General features: G+C 41.2%; 1 protein-coding gene across 5 annotated transcripts in view; it reads left to right on the top strand.

Annotated features, from left to right (window-relative positions):
- LOC141775823 (transcription factor COE3) overlaps nt 1-19,650 on the top strand; it is a 174,343-nt gene that overhangs the window by 15,006 nt on the left and 139,687 nt on the right. For all 5 annotated transcript variants that reach the window (XM_074649544.1, XM_074649549.1, XM_074649545.1 and 2 more), the window contains exons 2-4: nt 10,218-10,374; nt 13,588-13,651; nt 16,121-16,176. In XM_074649544.1, coding sequence (XP_074505645.1) covers nt 10,218-10,374; nt 13,588-13,651; nt 16,121-16,176 — 277 coding nt within the window. The remainder of the gene's footprint in view (nt 1-10,217; nt 10,375-13,587; nt 13,652-16,120; nt 16,177-19,650) is intronic.

Here is a 19,650-nt window from a genome sequence, read left to right as displayed (position 1 = left end):
TTATTTCTTAGTAAAAAGTTATTTTAAAGGTCCCATATCAGCTCATTTTCAGGTTCATACTTGTATTTTGTGTTTCTACTAGAACATGTTTACATGCTGTAATGTTCAAAAAACACTTTATTTTCCTCATACTGTTTGCCTAAATATACCTGTATTCACCCTCTGTCTTAAACGCTCCGTTTTAGCGCATTTTGACGGAATTGCAACAGAATTGCGTTGCTAGGCAACAGCTTGGGTCCATGTGTACTTCCGGTCAGCTGATGACATTCATATACACTGCAACCGGAAATAAACTGGGAGACATTTAGAATGTTTACGTTTAAAATTGTGTCAATATTGTATATTTGTGACATCACAAATGGTCAGAAATCCTGACAGCTTGTTTCAAACGCAGAGTTTCTGAATACGGGCTGTGTGTATTTCCCTGTGGATTGAGTGTTTCGATACTTTCACAGTATTTATATAGAACTTAAACTGCTTTATAATAAAAAAAAACATGAAAATCTCACTTTTTTATAATATGGGACCTTTAAATTAGACTTTAAATACATTCAGTTCAGAATACTTTATTCATCTCTCAGCGGGGCGATTCAGGACAAACAGAAACTACATATAGATGATTCTTTAACATACATAAAAAATACAAATATGACAATGTTAGAAACATAAAAACAAGTTAAAACAATCAGCTTGTTTTGCTGCTGCAGGCTTCAGAGCGCCACCTCCGGGTCCAGGTTAAAGAAAGACGGAGGTCACGGTTAAAGAAACCAACGTTGACTCGTTGGTAGCACTCCGTTAAAGTATGTTGAAGGACTAAAGACGTCCTCGGGGACGTCCACGATGTCGCAGGTTCACGGAGTTCATCCAGTCAGCGTGTTGCATCGTCTCGGGTTTGAATTCTGCTTCTCAGATTAACTTTCAGATTAAACATTGGGGGCGTTTTTTCACGTGTTAAGTCACACGTTATTATATTATTAAAGTTTCATGCAGAACGTGAATATTATGTGGCGAAAAAATAACGATATCTTTTTTTGGAACAAGGTTGATTCTCTGACCTTTCGCTCCGTGAATAAAGACATCAACCGATCACGTTGAGTTGTGTCTATATTTATGAAACAACAACACGGAGGCTCCGTAGTCTGAACCAAGATGCAGACCAGATCCACTACTTCCTTTCTTACCTTTCACAATAAAAGCCCTAGACAGATAATATTCACCGGCACATATTTCATATTTTCTTGTCGTTTATTCGTCACTCCCCCGCAACAGTTAGACTGAATCCACTACCTGTACAGTGTGTGTGTGTTGGTATGTGTGTATACAGTGTATACATGTGTGTGTATACAATGTGTGTGTGTGTGTGTGTGTGTGTGTGTGTGTTGTCCTGTCAGGGTGTGTGTTTGCTCTGAGTTTGTTTCCCACTGAATCAGATTTAAACATCCACTGTTTATTTGATTAACATCCTGGCAGCCGGCCACACAGAGAGTGTGTGTGTTAGTGTGTGTGTGCTGTATGGCTCATTAGGCTGGTGTGTGTATTTATGTGTGTGTGTGTGTGAGTGTGTGTGAGGTGGCGGGCCACGCTGGTTAAAGACTCAAACAGCGGTCACACTCCATCTCCTGTTTGATTAATGTCATGGTGTGTAGGTGTGTGTGTGGTGTGTGTGTAGGTGTGTGTGTGTGTGTGTGTGTGTGTGTGTGTGTGTGTGTGTAGGTGTGTATGTGTGTGTGTATGTACAGCGAGTCTATCAGGATGATTTTCAGTGTTTTTTTAACATAAAAAAGAGAATTTACGGTTTAAATTCAGACCGTTGTCTTTAATTTCAGAGAGTTTATGTTCATGTTGGATTAACAGAGTTTGACTTGAAGCCATTTCTTTAGACTCATTCTTCTATCAGCTGAAAGCAGCAGAGTGAGAGTAGCCTGTATATTACAGAGCGATCAACAGATCAGGTACAGAGTATTTTAATTTGACATAATGAGGAGATTAAGCAGCGTAACGAGGTTCCCAGTGATCTTTCCTTTTCTTTAAGGACGATCACACCGACATGAGCTGACGTGGAATCATGACGAGGAAACGTTTGGATCTTTTATACTCAAATATACGCAAAACCGACATTTTCAAAGCTCCTCAAATTACTCCATTTTCTCCGCTTATCCACATATCTGCAGTTAGAAACATGTTGGATGTGCACAGAGAGGCGAAAACCTGCAGAGCTGAACCCCCGTGAAGGGTCGTGTGGTCGTGTGGCCGTGTGGTCGTGTTGCCGTGCGGACGCTCGCGACCCTCAAGCATAAATCATGCTTGACAGTTTTGAGCTTCAATCTGTAATTTCTTCCCTCAAATTCATAATTCTTACCTCCAGATGACTTCTGTCTTGTTCCCTTAAATAAATGTGTGCACATATGACAAGATCCTCCCGGCCTTAAAGAACTCTCTTAAATGAAGATAGTGATGTTCGCAGAAAACATCAGAACCAGAGCTGGTTTAAGTCTAAAGTAAAGTCACAAGAACGGCTAGTAAAGATCCTTTTAGGCCTGTTAAAATAACTACAGATATCTTTGTGGTGTTTAAAGGCTGACTAGGCAGGAAGGCTCTAATGAAAGACACTATCCAGGTGCATTGTGGGGAATGTAGGCTCCAGTGTTTTGGGACTGTAAGTCAGGATATCTCCACCTCGTTCTGTCTCTCACGATGTGGAAGTGCCGTCAATGTTCATTGTGTTTTAAATATAACAGAGACCAAGTTCTGTTGATGTTTAAATATCCAATGCCTTTCTGACACACTTCACTTACTGATTTTTATTACATGGCTTTGTTGAATACTCGATTCTGATTGGTTGATCACGGCGTTTTACGGTTTCTTATTTCTTTATAGCAGACCGTTGCTATGCTAAGTAGTCGTGTAAGAAGCGTTGGGGTCTCTCATCGCCCTGTCGGGGTTTACTTCACAACAATGACCGGCTCGCTGTGCATTATCTCTTACTTAATTTATGCAGGATTTGACTTGTCCATCATTTAGGAAGTCGAGTCTCAAGGCCTCATTTTGTGTAAAGAAAAGTCTGCCTCTCCAGTAGGAACTGAAGTTACAGGTTGTTGTTGTTGCAGGTGTGGCCAGTTAGGAAGGAGCACACATTGTTGGCAGCAGCAGAACGTATATTGATAAGAAGTGTAACATCAGCGCCGAGCAGCAGAGCTACGCTTCCGCCATTTTGGACTGAAAGTGACTACCAGACGCCAGTAAAACGTCCTCCTACTGAGAGCTGTATGAAAGTAAAACTACATTATTTCTATTCTATTGTCAGATTCTACTTCAGTCCAAAATGGCGGCAGCGGCTGTTGTAAAAAAGACACCAGAGTTTCATCTCTTTGCGTCTCGACTCTTCATCAGCAGGATAACAGGTGTTTCCATCACTTCCATGTGCGTTGCTGTGTTTCAGACCGTGTTGATGTTGACTGTGATTCTGAAACCGATAAACAAAGTAAAGCTGATCAGAGAGCAGCAGGAGAACCTCACAACAACATGTCATATCTGTAGGGAGTATCGCTGAAGCTACACGATGTTCAGTGAAACCACAGACTCCATGTTTTTATGGCTGCAGCCGTCCCATCACATGGAAATGTTCTGCTTCGTTTTACACACGTTCACCCCCAAATTCATCCTGACAGATCGCTGTAATGTGATATCTCTGGGAACGTTGAGCTCTCCGCTTAGAGGTTAGAGTAAAGTTCTGCTGGTTTGAGCAAAGTCTGGACCAACAGCGTGCTGGTGAAGCCGGCGTAGAACCAGTAGAACCAGTAGAACCAGTAGAACCAGTAGAACCAGTAGGAGTGTTTACTGGGATCACTGGCTGATCCTCCTTTAATCTGAGACAAGAAAAGATCAACCTCAGGTTTTATTGCAATATTCAGCCGGTGAATTTATTCAGCGTGTGTGTGTGTGTGTGTGTGTGTGGATATGAACTGACTGCTCACAGGACCGGCTGTCTTGCTCAGTAATTGTTTGCAGAGTGCTCGACACGACTCCCGCTGACCTTTAATTTCAGGCTTTGTGGTGGAAACGTGCAGATCGCCGGCCGCGGCCCGGTGTTTGTTCTCCGTGTGTGTTTGTTCTGTGTGTGTGTGTGTGTGTGTTTGTTCTGTGTGTGTGTGTGTGTGTGTTTTATTTTTCCCTCTCTGGCTGTTGGCGTGTGATTTACACTCCGGGCATGTTCGAGCGAGCCGTGTGCCATCGATACTGTTTTTATTACACCTTGTGCCAAGTGCTAACAGCCGGATACGAGGTGCTGCGACGAGTGGATGCTGCCGCAATTAGCATAATTGAAATAATAATAATGCTAACGAGCTTTCTGAGTGGAGGCAGAGCAGAGAGAGAGAGGAGAGGATGAGCGGTGGTGGTGGCGGCGGTGGCGACGGCGACGGCTTCGTCACCGTGGCGAGCGGCTGTAATTGGGATAATGGGCTGGTTTTAGTGGTGGAAGTGATGCTTTTGATTCGGGAGGAAACAGGTGCCAAATTCAGTTTGTTTTAGAGTTAAAACCTACATTTGTGTGTCAGGTCTTTGTCTTCATGTTTTATTACAAATAAAAATAAATACAAAAATCTGAATCAAAGCTACTTTTTTTAGAAAGCTGAGGTTCGGGATGCGACGCCATAATACTGATATTAAAGAACTCTTCTAACTACAACTGCACTGCACACATCTCCAATGTCAGACCTTTCTGGGTGTATTTTAGACCAGAAAACATATTTACTGAAAGGCAACAAGTGCAGCAAGAATATATCATCCAGTCTCCAATAAAACATCAGCTTGTTTCAAGAGTTTTCTAGAACCGATCGTCAGTATCTGGAAGCAAGAACGGATTGATACCGATACAATGAGGTTGGATTATTGAGGTGAAAGTGAGGTGTCACAGTAACAGAAGCACAAAAATAGATTGATGGCTCAACACATTTTAAATAACTATAGAAAATATTTTAGTTTATTACGGCTGTAAGTCGATTCAAATATTTAATCGTGAAATTACCTTAAAGGGAGATTAGTCAAGTATTTAATCCTCTTATCAACATGGGAGTGGACAAATATGCTGCTTTATGTAAATGTATGTATATATTTATTATTGTAAATCAATAAACACAAAACAATAACAGATATTGATCCAGAAACCCTCACAGGTACTGCATTTAGCATAAAACAATATGCTCACATCATAACATGTCAAACTGCAGCCCAACAGGCAACAACAGCTGTCAGTGTGTCAGTGTGCTGACTTGACTATGACTTGCCCCAAACTGCATGTGATGATCATAAAGTGGGCATGTCTGTAAAGGGGAGACTCGTGGGTACCCATAGAACCCATTTACATTCACACATCTGGAGGTCAGAGGTCAAGGAACCCCTTTGAAAATGGATATGACAGTTTTTTCTCACCAAAATGTAGCATAACTGTGGAGCGTTATTTAACCTCCTTCATGACCAGCTACTCTGACATGGTTGGTACCGATGGATTCATCAGGTTTTATACTTTCTTATGATACCAGTATCTTCACTCTAGCTTTAAAACTACTGAGCCGCTACACCCTAAAAATCACAAGTGGCTTTAATGCGTTAAATAAATTAGTGGAGTTAAAACAAATTTGTGTTAACGCGTTATTATCGCGTTAACTTTGACAGCCTAATAGTTACTGTAAGTCAAATCAGGATGTTTAACTAAACCTAACCAAGTCATTTTGTTGCGTTTTTTGTTTTGTTTTATTTTACAACGTTAACCACGTGTTTTAAAACTGTTTAAAACTGCAACTGTAATCCGGTAGAACATACATTTCCTTCAAAACATAACTGAGATGTAGTTTAGTTGTATGGGAACGTATTTATGTGGGAGTCAGGGTTGTGCAATGGGTTGACTACTTTGAAAGCATAAAGTGGTGTTTTAGATGTTTAAATGTGTGTTTTTAAAGGTGTATAAAGGTCTCAAAGTGTGTCGTCGTGCAAAGAAAATTAACTTAACATTAATATTTTATATATATTAGAGCTGACAATTATGCAAAAGTCACATTTCAGAAGATGGAAGCAGAGAGTTGTTTTGGCATTTTTACTTTAAAAATGACTAAAACATTAATCAATTATCAAAATGGTTGCCAATTAATTTTCGGTTGATGGACTAATGATTTGAGCTCCATAATATATTTAATATAAAGTAGTTATGATTCGTTCCACCTTGATAATAATCCAGTTATGTAATATATCAGACACCATTACCACAGTACTTTTACTTTTGATATTTGAAGTATATTATGCAGATGATGTGCTGTTCTACTGAAGTAACATTTTGAATGTGGTACTTGTACTTGTAGTGAGTATTTTCAGTGTAGTATTAGTACCTTTACTGCAGTAGACGATGTTTCCTTCCCCCACTGGAAGCATCTAAATAGCAACATGGATAAAAACAGATGCTTGTGGATGTTTTTTTTCTCACAGGAAGTCATTGAAAATATCTGGTAGTGGAAGTGTTGACGTCTGCCGCGCTGTGATTACTCTCGCTGTTATTTTTTATTTTAACACTGTTGTGTTTTCTGACAGTCGGCTGCTTTATTCCCACCGAGCCTCCTTTAAAACAGACTGACCGACTCACACCTGAGCTGCCTTCCTCCTCCTCCTCCTCCTCCTCCTCCGCGAGTTCCTCTGCAGACTCTCCACGCCACCGTCCTCCCGGCCAAACGCTGCGAGTCGGAAGAATTAGCTTCCAACAAACCGGCCTACAAATGAGGCATTAAGCATTGGTAATGGAGGTGCAGAAAGGTCACGGCTGTATTAATCTGCCGTCTGGGGAATACACCCCTGAGCCGGGAAACACCGAGACCGAGAGAGAGCAGGCAAGCTTCCAAAAACAAACCCCGAGCATGAATAAATATTTATCCGTGCCCGGGCCATCGTATTGATCATAAAGCGTTTTAGGAAACAAAACGAGCAGTGAAATGAGATTGATGTAAAAATATTCAGATGTTTCCCCCCTCGGACGCTCGGAGGTTCTCCGGGCTGAGAGCAGAGGTCGCTTCCTGCAGGAGCATCGATTTTATTTCAGGATCAACGAGGATTTTTATCCACTTTTCCTAAAATCAGCTGCTGACAGTAACTCACTGATGTTTCTCTCTTCACACACTCAGTAAAAACCTTTTTATAGTTTTACGTGTGAAGCTCATTCTGAGACAACAATATGGCATTAAATCAAACGTACGATGACATCTGACCTCATCATGAAGAAAACAATCACTAGAACTAAAATACATCTTTAATCCCATTAAATAAATTCCCTTTAATAACATTTGATTGGTTCTGAGTAGTGGTTCTTAGGACTCCTTTTTAACATATAACAATTAAATTCATATTAGATTTGTATATATTCCTGCATACTTGCTCACAATAAGTGAAAGTATAAAGTGTGTAATGTGCCTGATTTAAGAAACCCTTAATTGGATAAATAAAATACTGCATTTTACTTTAATATTTTTGCTTTTGCAAAATTATGTGTAGATTCCAGAAAAACTTATCTTTCATGACTCCGTAAAAATGATTTCCAATCACCAAAGATTAATTTTTGTCTTACTTCAAGGACCAGTGTGTAGCATTTATGGGGATCTATTGGAGGAGAGTTTCAGAAGTTTCAGTTGGTTGCAATCTGTAGAGACGTTCCGACACCATTTTTTTCCTTCCTGATACCGATTCCGATACTGAGTACCAATCTGATACCAGCGTGATTTAATAAAAAATATAGTTATTATTATCATTATTTAACAGCTGTGACTTATTGACAAATGGCTTACATCTTTTCTTCGCTCTGTCTACCGTCAAAGAGTATAGAAACAAAGAGATGAAACTCCAGATATTCACCATTTTGGACTGAAAACGCTTATTATATTTATAATATTTTATTGTTCAACACAAGACATTTCAGTATAGACATTAATTATGACAAAAGAATAGAAATCAATTTGTTTTATTTTTGTGCGTTTCTTTGTGGAGGACGTTTTACTGGCGCCTAGCAGTCGTTTTCAGTCCAAAATGGTGGAAGCGTAGCTCTGCTGCTGGGAGCTGACGTTGCAATGGAACAAACTTTCACTTCTTATGAATATACGTTCTTTGCCGTCACCGTCACTCACCACTAGCATTGCACTGTTGTTGTTTGCTATCGTCACGTGACAAACTACCTGCAGTCAGTTCTTCTTCGCTGCTCTAAAACAGTAGTTGCCCGTGGCAACCACGACACCTCCAGGGCGACAGCACAGTGAAGGCTGCTGTTTTGGATCGGCGAAGAAGAAGAATTGATTTCTGATTAAACAAGTTTTTTCTGGGTTAATAAATTATGGATCTGTGCAAAGACTGGCGTACTTGTGATACTGATACCGAATTTTGGGCAGTATCCGACGCATTTCCGGTACTGGCATCGGTATCGGAACAACTCTTACACTTTATTTTTTTCCAACAGTATCCTTAAAAGTTGTTTCAAATTCTTATCAAAACAGAATACATTTATATCATCTGCATATAGCATGATTTTTATTTATATATATAATTTATGTGCAAGATATACAGTATACTAATGGGCCTAAGACGGAGCCCTGTGGAACCCCACAAGTAATTGTTTTATTGTTTATTTGGTTCCTGTACTCCAGGTTTCTGCTGAACCAGGATCAGTTCAAACTATTCAAACATTTTATCAGGCTCAACATAAAAACCTCTCAGCTGGCTTTTAGTCCAGTTAATTTATTTGGTTAATTTCAGTACAAACTTCCCCCGTCAGTGATTCTTCTTTGTCTCAGCTCAGGTTTTGTGATAATTGATTCGACGTCATGTAAAAACAAGTCGGTGCATGTTAGAATGAGATTAGACAGTCGGTTATAATGAGGCTTCACAGCCAACAGATATGGACAGAAATTAATGAGATTTATTTAACATTCAATCCTCTTAATAAACCAACTCTATATAAATATCACAGTTAGAGTTTATAACATAAACCTCTAAACTTTTAGGAAAGCTACTTCATGATTTGATCTCTCGTAGGTTGGTGTTCTGTAATGGTTTTTCTATTTATCTGCTTGGTTTCTTAGTTTATTGAGCCTTTTTAACCCTTTCATTGTCATCCAGTCAAAACAAGAATGTTTGTCTCAGTTTGTGTTAGTGCTTTTTGAGTTACAAGTTTATCAAACTGGAGATATGATGTTTTGAGAGTCAGTCAGGCAGCGTAATATTTCATGGATGTATGCAGGTCATTTCACGAAGTTGCTTGCAAACTGCAGATTTTCATGTCGGGGTCTTCTGTTTGCTCTGAGCCTCGTTTCCTAAACATTAACATTCTCGTACAACTAAACTATATTCTCAGTTCCGTTTGGAAAGGAAACATATTTTACTGTGGATACGTTTGTCTTTGACGCATCACAAATAGTCCAGGTGACGTAGTACAACGTACAGAGCAGGTGATGTAGTACAACGAGCAGAGCAGGTGACGTAGTAGATCGAGAGACCGTTAATGAAAGTTATGTGGAATAACAACGAGTGTGGTCGTCCACAATACGTGCCGGAGGCAGCTGTTCATGTCCGTAACAAGTGTTTAAGCCGAACCCGGATGTTTTTTACTAAACCTGATGAAGTAGTTTTGTTGCCTAAACATATAACAAAACCTCCTCCTCCTCCTCCTCTCCATCCTCTTCCTCCTCCTCCTCCTCCTCCTTCTCCTCCTCCTCCTCCTCCTCTTCCTCTCTCCTCCTCCTCCTCCTCCTCCTCCTCCTCCTCCTCCTCTTCCTCTCTCCTCCTCCTCCTCCTCCTCCTCCTCCTCCTCCTCCTCCTCCTCCTCCTCCTCCTCCTCCTCTTCTTCTTCTTCCCCTTCCTCTTCTTTCTCCTCCTCCTCCTCTTTCTCCTCCTCTTCTTCCTCTTTCTCCTCCTCTTCCTCCTCTCTGACTGGAGGAAGAGTCTTGTCTCCTGGGTTTTGGCCTCTGTCTCTGCAGTCTTTAATGTAAAAGGGCAGAGAACACACGATGAATCTATCAGTACAGTTACTTCCTGTTTGAGTGACCATCATCACCTGAGTAGATCTGCTCTCGCTGCTCCTCCTCATCACCTGTCAGAACCGTTGATACGACCTGGTGTTCTTATACCAGCTGTTATTAATGTGCATCAGTCTATATAATAATAATAATAACATACTGTTGTTCTGTGTGTTTCAGTGGCGTCGGTTTGGCCCGAGCTCACTTTGAGAAGCAGCCGCCGTCCAACCTGAGGAAGTCCAACTTCTTTCACTTTGTTCTGGCGCTGTACGACCGACAGGGCCAGCCGGTGGAGATCGAGAGGACGTCCTACATCGACTTCGTGGAGAAAGACAAGGTGACGTACCGACGTTAACTCACCTGAAAGCCTCCACCGACACACACAATCACACTAATACACCGTCCAGCTGCCACAAACACTCACTACAGCACCACATGTGGATTCATCCGCCGCTGAAAATAGTCCCCAACTAAGTCTCTATTTCTTCCTGTTGGTTAGATAGAAACCACAGCGAGCAGCTGTTTGAGGAAGTTACTGAGAACTTTTATAAACATGAAACTTATTAATCATTTTTATACTTTGATCGCAGCTTTAAGAAAATGTGTTTCTCATATATCAAGTCACGATTTTAAATATTAGTTAGACATTTAACAGAGTCAAACCAGCAGTGTGTTATTATTATGATAACTGTTTGTGTTAATAATAAAACACTGCTTTTGAATGTCATGATTATGTTTAAATATTACTGAGTAATGACAGATATACCACTATTGTAGTGTCATAATAAATGTGAGCTAAACAGGCCAAATTGACTTAAACAACAACCAGCTGTATTATTATTATTATTATATAATAATAATGCTACTACTAATACTAATACTACTAATAATAATAAAACTACTTTAAAGTTAAAGTTTAAAAAGTTGTATTATTATTAATATTATTTTAAACAGTATTTCTTTGCATTTATTTCACACAGAAAAATAAAATAATAATTGGGTTAGACAATGTATTTCACATATTTAACTAATAAATAAAATAAAAATAAAATAAAAATTAATTGATAAATAAATAAATAAATGTGTGATTATGCTACAAACGTGTAGAATTATTTATAACACAAATATGAGCCCAAAGTTCAATTTATAGAGAATTTAATCACAATATTGGTCAGAAAAATAAAATTATTTCCTCCTTTGAGGCCCAGATGAAACTATATATTTGTGTTTTCAAAGATTTCCTTTAAATAGAAACCAATGAGTTTGGAGCTGAGAGACACAGACAGGATACTACTAATACTACTACTACTACTACTACTACTAATACTACTACTACTAATAATAATAATAATAATATTACTACTACTACTATTACTACTAATACTACTACTACTACTACTACTACTAATAATACTACTACTAATAATAATAATAATAATAATATTACTACTACTACTATTACTACTAATACTACTACTACTACTACTACTACTAATAATACTACTACTACTACTAATAATAATAATAATACTACCACTACTACTAATATTACTATTACTACTATTACTACTACTACTAATGATATTAATGATAATAATGATAATAATACTATGCAGACAGGTTGAGGAGTGTTTGGTGTTTGATCGGCTGCCAGCTGGCTCTAAATCCTCCCTCCTCTCCACCCACTCACTCACCTGACCTCTGCTTTGACCTCTAGTCTCTCGCCCCGATACCCCCCCCAACACACACACACACACACACACACACACACACACACACACACACACACACACACACACACACACACACACACACACACACACACTGGGACTGAGCCAACACTCCCAGGCTCTCTGTTGGCAGCGAGCGGCCGACTGACGGAGACTGAAAGGAGAGAGAGAGAGATGAAATAAAAAGAGGAATAAAGGATGAAGAAGAGGAGGAGGAGGAGGAGGAGGACGGGGTGAGGGAGGGTCAAGAGAGGAAAGAAACCGTAAAAGAAAGACATGAAGAAGAGATGCTCAGATATTTACAACATGTACCAACAAATAATAATCAATCAAAACAAGAATAACCAATAAAATAAACAGTAAACATTCACAGCAAGTTCTCAATAAATAACATAAATACATACTAATACATTAATAAATAAGTGTTTACAAGAAGTATATGGTCCTACCCCTTTTCTACACCTTAAATAATTACCTTAATTATTTATCATATTTAACCACACTTAGTCATCATGCAGGTCTCACCCATCACATCCTCGTCCCCGTAGAGGGGACAGACGTGTGAATCACATGATCACCTGGCTGTTGTGGGTCAGAGGTCAAAGGTCACAGTGACTGTGCCAGCAGTCATCAGGGTCCAACTGCTTCCTGTTGAAACTTAATAATATATTATAAATATATATATAATATGTTGTCAAACTGAAAAATGAAAACTTGATTTTGGAAAACACTTTTTTCTTTTAATATTTTATTTGGAGTTTTTTCTTGAAACACAAAAACAGTCAAGTAAAATAAAATAAAATACAAAATAAATAAAAAAGATATCTATCTATACATCTATAGATGTATAGATATATATAACATAAGATAAAATAAAATAAAATGAAAAATAAAATAAATAATAAAACAATAAAACGCTACCAGTTTTACAAGATTTTAAAAAATACTTAAAACAAGTTGAAATTTTTCTAAAATAATAAGACTTCATTATGGAAACACATTCTCGGTGGAAATGAACAAAATGGATGAAATGTAATAATGATATATTTTATTTATACTGCACTCAAAACAAGGTTACAAAGTGTTTTACATGGTTGGACCCGGAACAAAAACATTTCAGAACTCAGCAGTACAAATAAAATGGAAATAAAACATAAAATAAATAAATAAATAAATAATAACATTAAAAAGAGAAGACAGATGAGGTGACCAAAAGGTGATTTCTGAAGTCAAACGATAATGAGATAACGTTTGTAAAAAAGAAATTGAGTTTTTAAAGATGATCAGTTACTGTTTCCTAACGTTGACTCACTATGTCAACATTTTACTTAAATTTCATTATTTTGACTAAAAATAATTGATTCAGTGTCTCATAATTATTCCTTTAAAATTCTAAATTTAGACTTTGTAGCTCATAATTTTGACTTTACGTAAGAAAGTAAAAATTCTGATTTATTTCATATAATTGTGATTTAAAGCGTAATTTTGTTATCAGGCTTTATCAGTTAGTTATTTGAAGAGAGAGACTAGTTTGCCAACTTTGATCTCATGTCTCATAACTTCTATTTCTTCTAGTTTGGTAGAGATGTGTTTCTATTCTTTAAATACTCAAAGTACCGTCCTTAGTACTTGTTAGGAGTGATGTATTTACATGTACACATGTTTGACTTTGACAGCAGCAGCCTGCAGCGGCCTGCAGCGGCCTGCAGCGGCCTGCAGCAGCCGGCTGAGTGCAGCATCACAGCCTGTAAATGTTTTATTATCACACCTTCATCACAGTGGCGGGTCGTGTAAAGAGTGTTTGTGTGTTTGTGTGACAGGAATACAACGGAGAGAAGACCAACAACGGGATCCACTACCGGCTACAGCTCCTCTACAGCAACGGTGAGCCACGACACCACAGTCTTATATTAGAGTAATGTTTTAACGCTGCTACGGTCAGCTGTAAAGTTACTGCTAACCTCAGACTCACCGTCGTCACACGCTCGCTCCCTCTCCCTCGCTCTCTCTCCACCGCACACTCACTAACGTTACGGGCCGTCGGCTAGCAGGATACCGGCTGACGTCACCCCAAAAATGTGATTATATTGATTATTAATAATGCAATACAAGCTGGATTTAGCGCCGTGACGCCGTCGGCTCAGGTTGCTGAAGTCGGCCGGAGCGTGTCATAATGACAGATGGCGGTTCAGCTGGTTGTCTTAAAATAAAACCGGTGTCGAAGCTCGTACACCGGACCGGACCGGGAAAACCATAAAATCAACCCAACTCTACCATCATCATATCCGCCTGAATCCAACGACGTTTTAAGTTGACACTGATGCATGGCCACGTGGCGAGGAAACGTGGCGAGGAAACGTGACGAGGAAACGTGACGGGGAAACTTGACGAGGAAACGTGACGAGGAAACGTGACGAGAAAACGTGACGTGGAAACTTGACGAGGAAACGTGACGTGGAAAGGTGACGAGGAAACTCGTGATTGGTTCGGGCGGGTAACCTCGACATCGCGGCTCCACCCCCCCGATCACTACTGCGCAGACTCTGGCTCCAAATGACGTCAAAATCTCCTGATGGCAGCTCGCGTATCAGGAATGTTTTGATCAAAGAGTCTAAAAGCAAAGAGCCGAAACTCCAGTGTTTTTTTTACGACAGCTGCTGCCGCCATTTTGGACTGAAACTGAGACATTAAATATGACAATAGAATATAAATAATGTAGTTGTACTTTTGTACGTCTCTTTGTAGGAGGACGTTTTACTGGCGTCCGGTAGTCTCTTTCAGTCCAAAATGGTGGACGCGTAGCTCTGCTGCTGGGTGCTGACGTTTACGTGGAACCAACTATTGTTTTTCACTTCTTAACGATATACGTTCTTTGCTCACAATCTGAAGATGACAGCTCCCGTATCGATCTGGGATATGTTGTCTTCACTTCTGTGCGGTGGGAGGCCGCGGAGACGCGTCGTCCATCTTTATGTACAGTTTATCGTCGTGGTAACACGCTCTGATTGACAGCATGAAGTTAAACCTCTCCTCTTTTAAATGGCAGTGTTGTAGGTCAGGTGAGTGTTAGTTCATGGGTGTGCGGTATTGATTGATGAAGAGGAGGTAATGATGGTCGCTCCCTCAGGTGAAACTGTCTGTCGGTTTCTCAGTTGAACTTTCTGCATGAATTAGAGCCGGTAGAGAAGGAATTTATATTAAAGGTCACCTCAGCAGACGGATAGTTGAAGTGAACTGAGCAGTTTTTTAAGACTGGAAAAAGTTTTTCATTATCAGCACACACACACACGCACGCACGCACGCACGCACGCACACACACACGCACACACACACACACACACACACACACAGAGAGAGAGACATCTGGAATATCTGACAACTAACCAAACGTGAACTCTGTTTTGTCCATTGGGGGGAAAGTGGAGGATCTTTTGCTGATTCAAAACACACAGCTCGGCTTTGTGCTGGCGCCGGTCCAGAGCTGCAGGAGGAGAACGCCGTAATGCTCTCAGACCCCCGCAGAAACACCAGATAAAGTGGGACATAAAAGAGCGTTTTCTTCCAAAGGGGGATAAATCACTCTAATATGAGTCGGCATCGTCGGATTAGCATCGTACGGAGGTAATTGACCTCATCTGCAACCCGGGACAGATAGCCGCCATTTAGGCTGCAGACTGCTCGGCACTCGGAGCGCGAGAGGCGAGGAGTGAATCATGTCAATTAGAAAGCACGGGGAAGCTGCGAGCGAACGGCCCCGAAAAACAAGAAGAAAAAAAACACAATTAGAGCTCCTCCGCCGCTAACAGGTGTTCCCTGCAATTTGCTTCCTCCACCCCATGTCGTGTTGGTGTCACATTTACGCTCGGATGCATAGCTAATAAAAGACAAGCAGTCCTGATTGATATTTAATTTGTCTGAGAATGAGGATTCCTTGTTATCCTTGAGGAAAAAGGCAGCGGGGGGGCGGCGGGGGCGGCGGAGGGGGGGTGCTCGGCAGTTAAAGGCGGCGTGGCCTATAAATAATAAACAGCTCTGGAGCTAATGTTTGTTTTTGCTGAGGGGGGTGTTAGCGTAGCCGCGACGAGATGACAAGAGCTACAGAAAACATAAATACACTACCGGGACATAAATAATAACAGAATTCATTCACTGAACATTATTAGAGAGCTCTTCTTCTTCTCTTCTGCATACTGAGAGCACATTAGCATAACACGCTAATGTATGTATGTATGTCTGTATGTTGGTGTGTTAACGTGTCACCAGGCCGTCAATCCTGCTCATTATGACAGCAGTGTGTGTGTGTGTGTGTGTGTGTTTCAGCTGACTAATGTGTGTGTTCTGTGTTTTTTTCAGGCATCAGGACAGAACAGGATCTTTTTGTTCGGCTGATAGACTCCATGACCAAACAGGTGAGAACGTCCAGGTGTTTTACTACGACATGTGATCGACTACAGACAAACGTAATGATGACAGAACAGCGGAGACAGACGGGAATAAAGCGTGCTAAATATGTTTTTATTAGCACTTAATGACAGTTGATGCTCAGTTTAAAGGGAACCTTCTCCATAGTCAGTGTTTTACTACAGTAGATGGGGTTTGGAGCAAAGTGATGTACTGCTGTGGACGGGGGCAGCAGCTAAACGTATTTTAGATACCAAAAAAAATCAATATCGGTATCATTGTACGCTATATTTAGAATATTTCCACTGCTTTACCTCGCCGTCTGACGGCCCTTTCTGACGAGGAACTGAAGCCGTTATCTATTCTCTCTTCAAAGCCGCCAGACTCCATTGAAAAAACTTGTAATTCTACCTCTCAAAACACAATGGTTGCTGTTCTACCGCTACCTCGATCCGTTAGATTGTTTGTTTTATTATCAGGGCTGTTAAAGTTAACACAATAATAACGCTTTAACGCCACTAATTTGTTTAATACAACTTGTGATTTTTAGATTTTAGCGGCTCAGTTTTAAAGCTAGAGTGAAGATACTGGTATCATAGTAAACTAGAGAACCTGATGAATCCATCGGTACCAACCATGTCAGACTAGCTGGTGATGAAGGAGGCTAAATAACGCTCCAAACTAGCGCTACATTTTTGCAAGGAAAAACTGCCCCGGACATTTTCAAAGGGGTTCTTTGACCTCTGACCCGTCATTTTACCTCGCAGAACACGGCAGTCGCTGGTTTACCGCTGCGATCGATCCAACATGATTTTGCTGCTTGAGCAGAGGGTAGCGTTTTGCGTAGTATCTTGACGCTGAAGGTTTGCACGTGGTTAACGCTGTAAAACGGTGGCGGTTGGGTTTAGGCGACAAAACCACTTAGTTAGGGTTTGGAAAAACATCACGGTCAGGCTTCAAATAAGTACGCTTGTAACGTAACGTAATCGTCATGTGACTCAGTGGCGTATTTAGAATATTTTCACCGCTTCACCTCGCCGTCAGACAGACAGCCCTTTCTGATGGGGAACTGAAGCCGTTGTCTATCCTCTCTTCAAAGCCACCAGACTCCATTCACAAGAAACAGTAATTTGACCTCTGAGAACACAGTATAGCGTACTCTGATTCTCTTAAGCTGATTCTTTTAGGTCTTTAAAACGTCCACAGCAGTACGTTGCGTTGCTCCAAACTCCATTTACTGTAGTAATACACTGAATATTATACAACCACACTGAGAAACACCTCAACTATCCCTTTAACAGAATCACAATCAGGTTTATTGTCAGGTAGGTTTACACATACGAGGAGTTTGCCTTCATGTTTTGGTGCAGCAGTCAAGAAACATGAATAAAATCAACAATAAAAAGGTAAAAAATCTGTACAATCTATCTGGAAAAGGTGACAGTTTGAAGCCGATTGATTGTTTTAAAGTACCGATCAGTTGACAGTTTATGCATCTGGTCTCTGGTTAGCTTAGCTTAGCATAAAGACTGGCAGCGGGGGGAAACAGCTAGCCTGTCTCTGTCCGTCTCCTAACACCTCTACAGCTAACTGATGAACACGTTTTATATCGTTTGAGTCTCAGCTGGTTTCCTGGCGATTCGTTCCAGCATGAAACTGAAACCGCACGTTTTCTCAGACTCGCTGTGACTCCAGAAACCTGCCGAAGCTCATTACCCATAAATCCAATTATTTAATAAAACACTCAACCTAGCCATCCCGTTTTTAACCCCCTCAAAGTCTGTCCTCCTTCCTCCAACTCAAACTAAAAGAACTCTCCTTCGTCTAACTCTCCTCCTCCTCCTCCTCCTCCTCTAACTTTCCTAAACTCCAGCACCACTGATGTGTTTTCCTTTCCAGCTGTGCAGCTCCGACATTAGCTGACTCCCACTTTTCCGGTTTTCACTCACTCAGAACCCCCGTGTGGGATTTGAACCTGTGAACGTTTTCTCTGCCAAGAAAAACCCCTCAAAAAATATTTCCAAATTCCAGTCGATCCTGCCAACCGACCGCCCGGCTTCATTCCTGAAGTTCACTCGACTCCAGATCCTCCTCTTCCTCCTCTTCCTCACACCTAATGCTTCACAATAATTTAAACCTTCTTTGTGTTTATAATAGTGATGCACCGATACCACTATTATTCAGACCGAGTACAAGTACTCACATTTGGGTACTCTCCGATACCGAGTACCGATACGAGTACTTCTCTGTGCCAAAAGACCCTCGTTAACAGCCAGCTGGAGGGTGTGAGCGACACACGGCAGGCTGGGGAGTCCCGCTACGAGGCGGTGCGCCGCCACCGGCTCTAGGCCGGCTTGGAAAGACTCGGGGCGGAGGTGCTTCCTGGGGCCGTGGACAAAGCGTCATCGGGGCGGACTGTCCTCAGTGCGCCCCAACCGCGTCGTGCCCCCAGGGGCTCAAATAACCAAATCCGCCCCGACACCAGAATCACTCACCGGCACCACTCAGAGAAATTCTTTGCAAAAATGCAAAAATTAAACGAAATGCAAAAATGTATTAAAGGGCCTGTTTGTAAGAATCCTAAATGTCTTGTTAACAGCTTCACCTGTGGCCGTTAAGTCAACTAAAGTCAGCGTCCTGTTGCTGGCGCTTGTGCTCGCTCTACATAGACATGAAGGAGCATCACTCAACACAGTGAGGAGACACACGTCAGCTAAAAGCACAATATCACTCTATATTTCAGCTGCTTGGCAGTAATGTTAGCTGACCAGACCAAGGTCTCTCCATGAATCAATGCTGATCCTAGTGTTGGCTTTTCCCGCCTCAGCCTCCCGACCGCGGCCGGAGGGAACGGGGGAGACGCCGGAGTTTTGGTCGGAGACGATAACGTTTCTCTCTGCGGAGCCCCGTCACTTCACAAGACACGGGAAACCTCTGTTGGTCTGGAGGAGCTGCAGCAGTTATTTCTGCACAAACGTCCACTGAACATTCACTAGATATTCTCAGAGCTAAACTAACTCTGCTGCAGTGTGGAGTGAGCAGCATGCACGTGAGAGGTGGAGAGAGAGAGAGAGAAGGAGCGCGGTGTGTGAGTGAAGGCAGGCAGAGGAGCAGAGGAGCAGAGTACAGCAGAGACTCCGGTCTCCGGTACTCCGGTACAGCAAAGCTACGGTCTCCCCCGCGTCCTCCGACTGCGGCCAACACTGTTTAACAGCTTCACTAGATACAACCAAGAGGTTTTGGTGCTTCACTGGAGTTTGTGTTGGAGTCTGAGTCTGAACAGCGGAGACACACGTGAGCGACCATGAGACACCGACTAGCAATGATTTATACGAGTAAGAAGTTACAAACTGTCCCTTTAAGTCTTCAACTTCTTTAAGTTCAGTTGACAAGAAACATGTAAAGATACGAGCTAAAAACTGAGGCAAAAATAAAATGAAATGCATCCAATCCAAAATATAATCATACATTTGAAGCGATCA

The sequence above is a fragment of the Sebastes fasciatus genome, chromosome 10 (assembly GCF_043250625.1).
Source record: "Sebastes fasciatus isolate fSebFas1 chromosome 10, fSebFas1.pri, whole genome shotgun sequence".
Lineage (NCBI taxonomy): Eukaryota > Metazoa > Chordata > Actinopteri > Perciformes > Sebastidae > Sebastes > Sebastes fasciatus.
The sequence above is the reverse complement of the archived record's forward strand: the minus strand, read 5'-3'. Positions and strand labels throughout refer to the sequence as shown.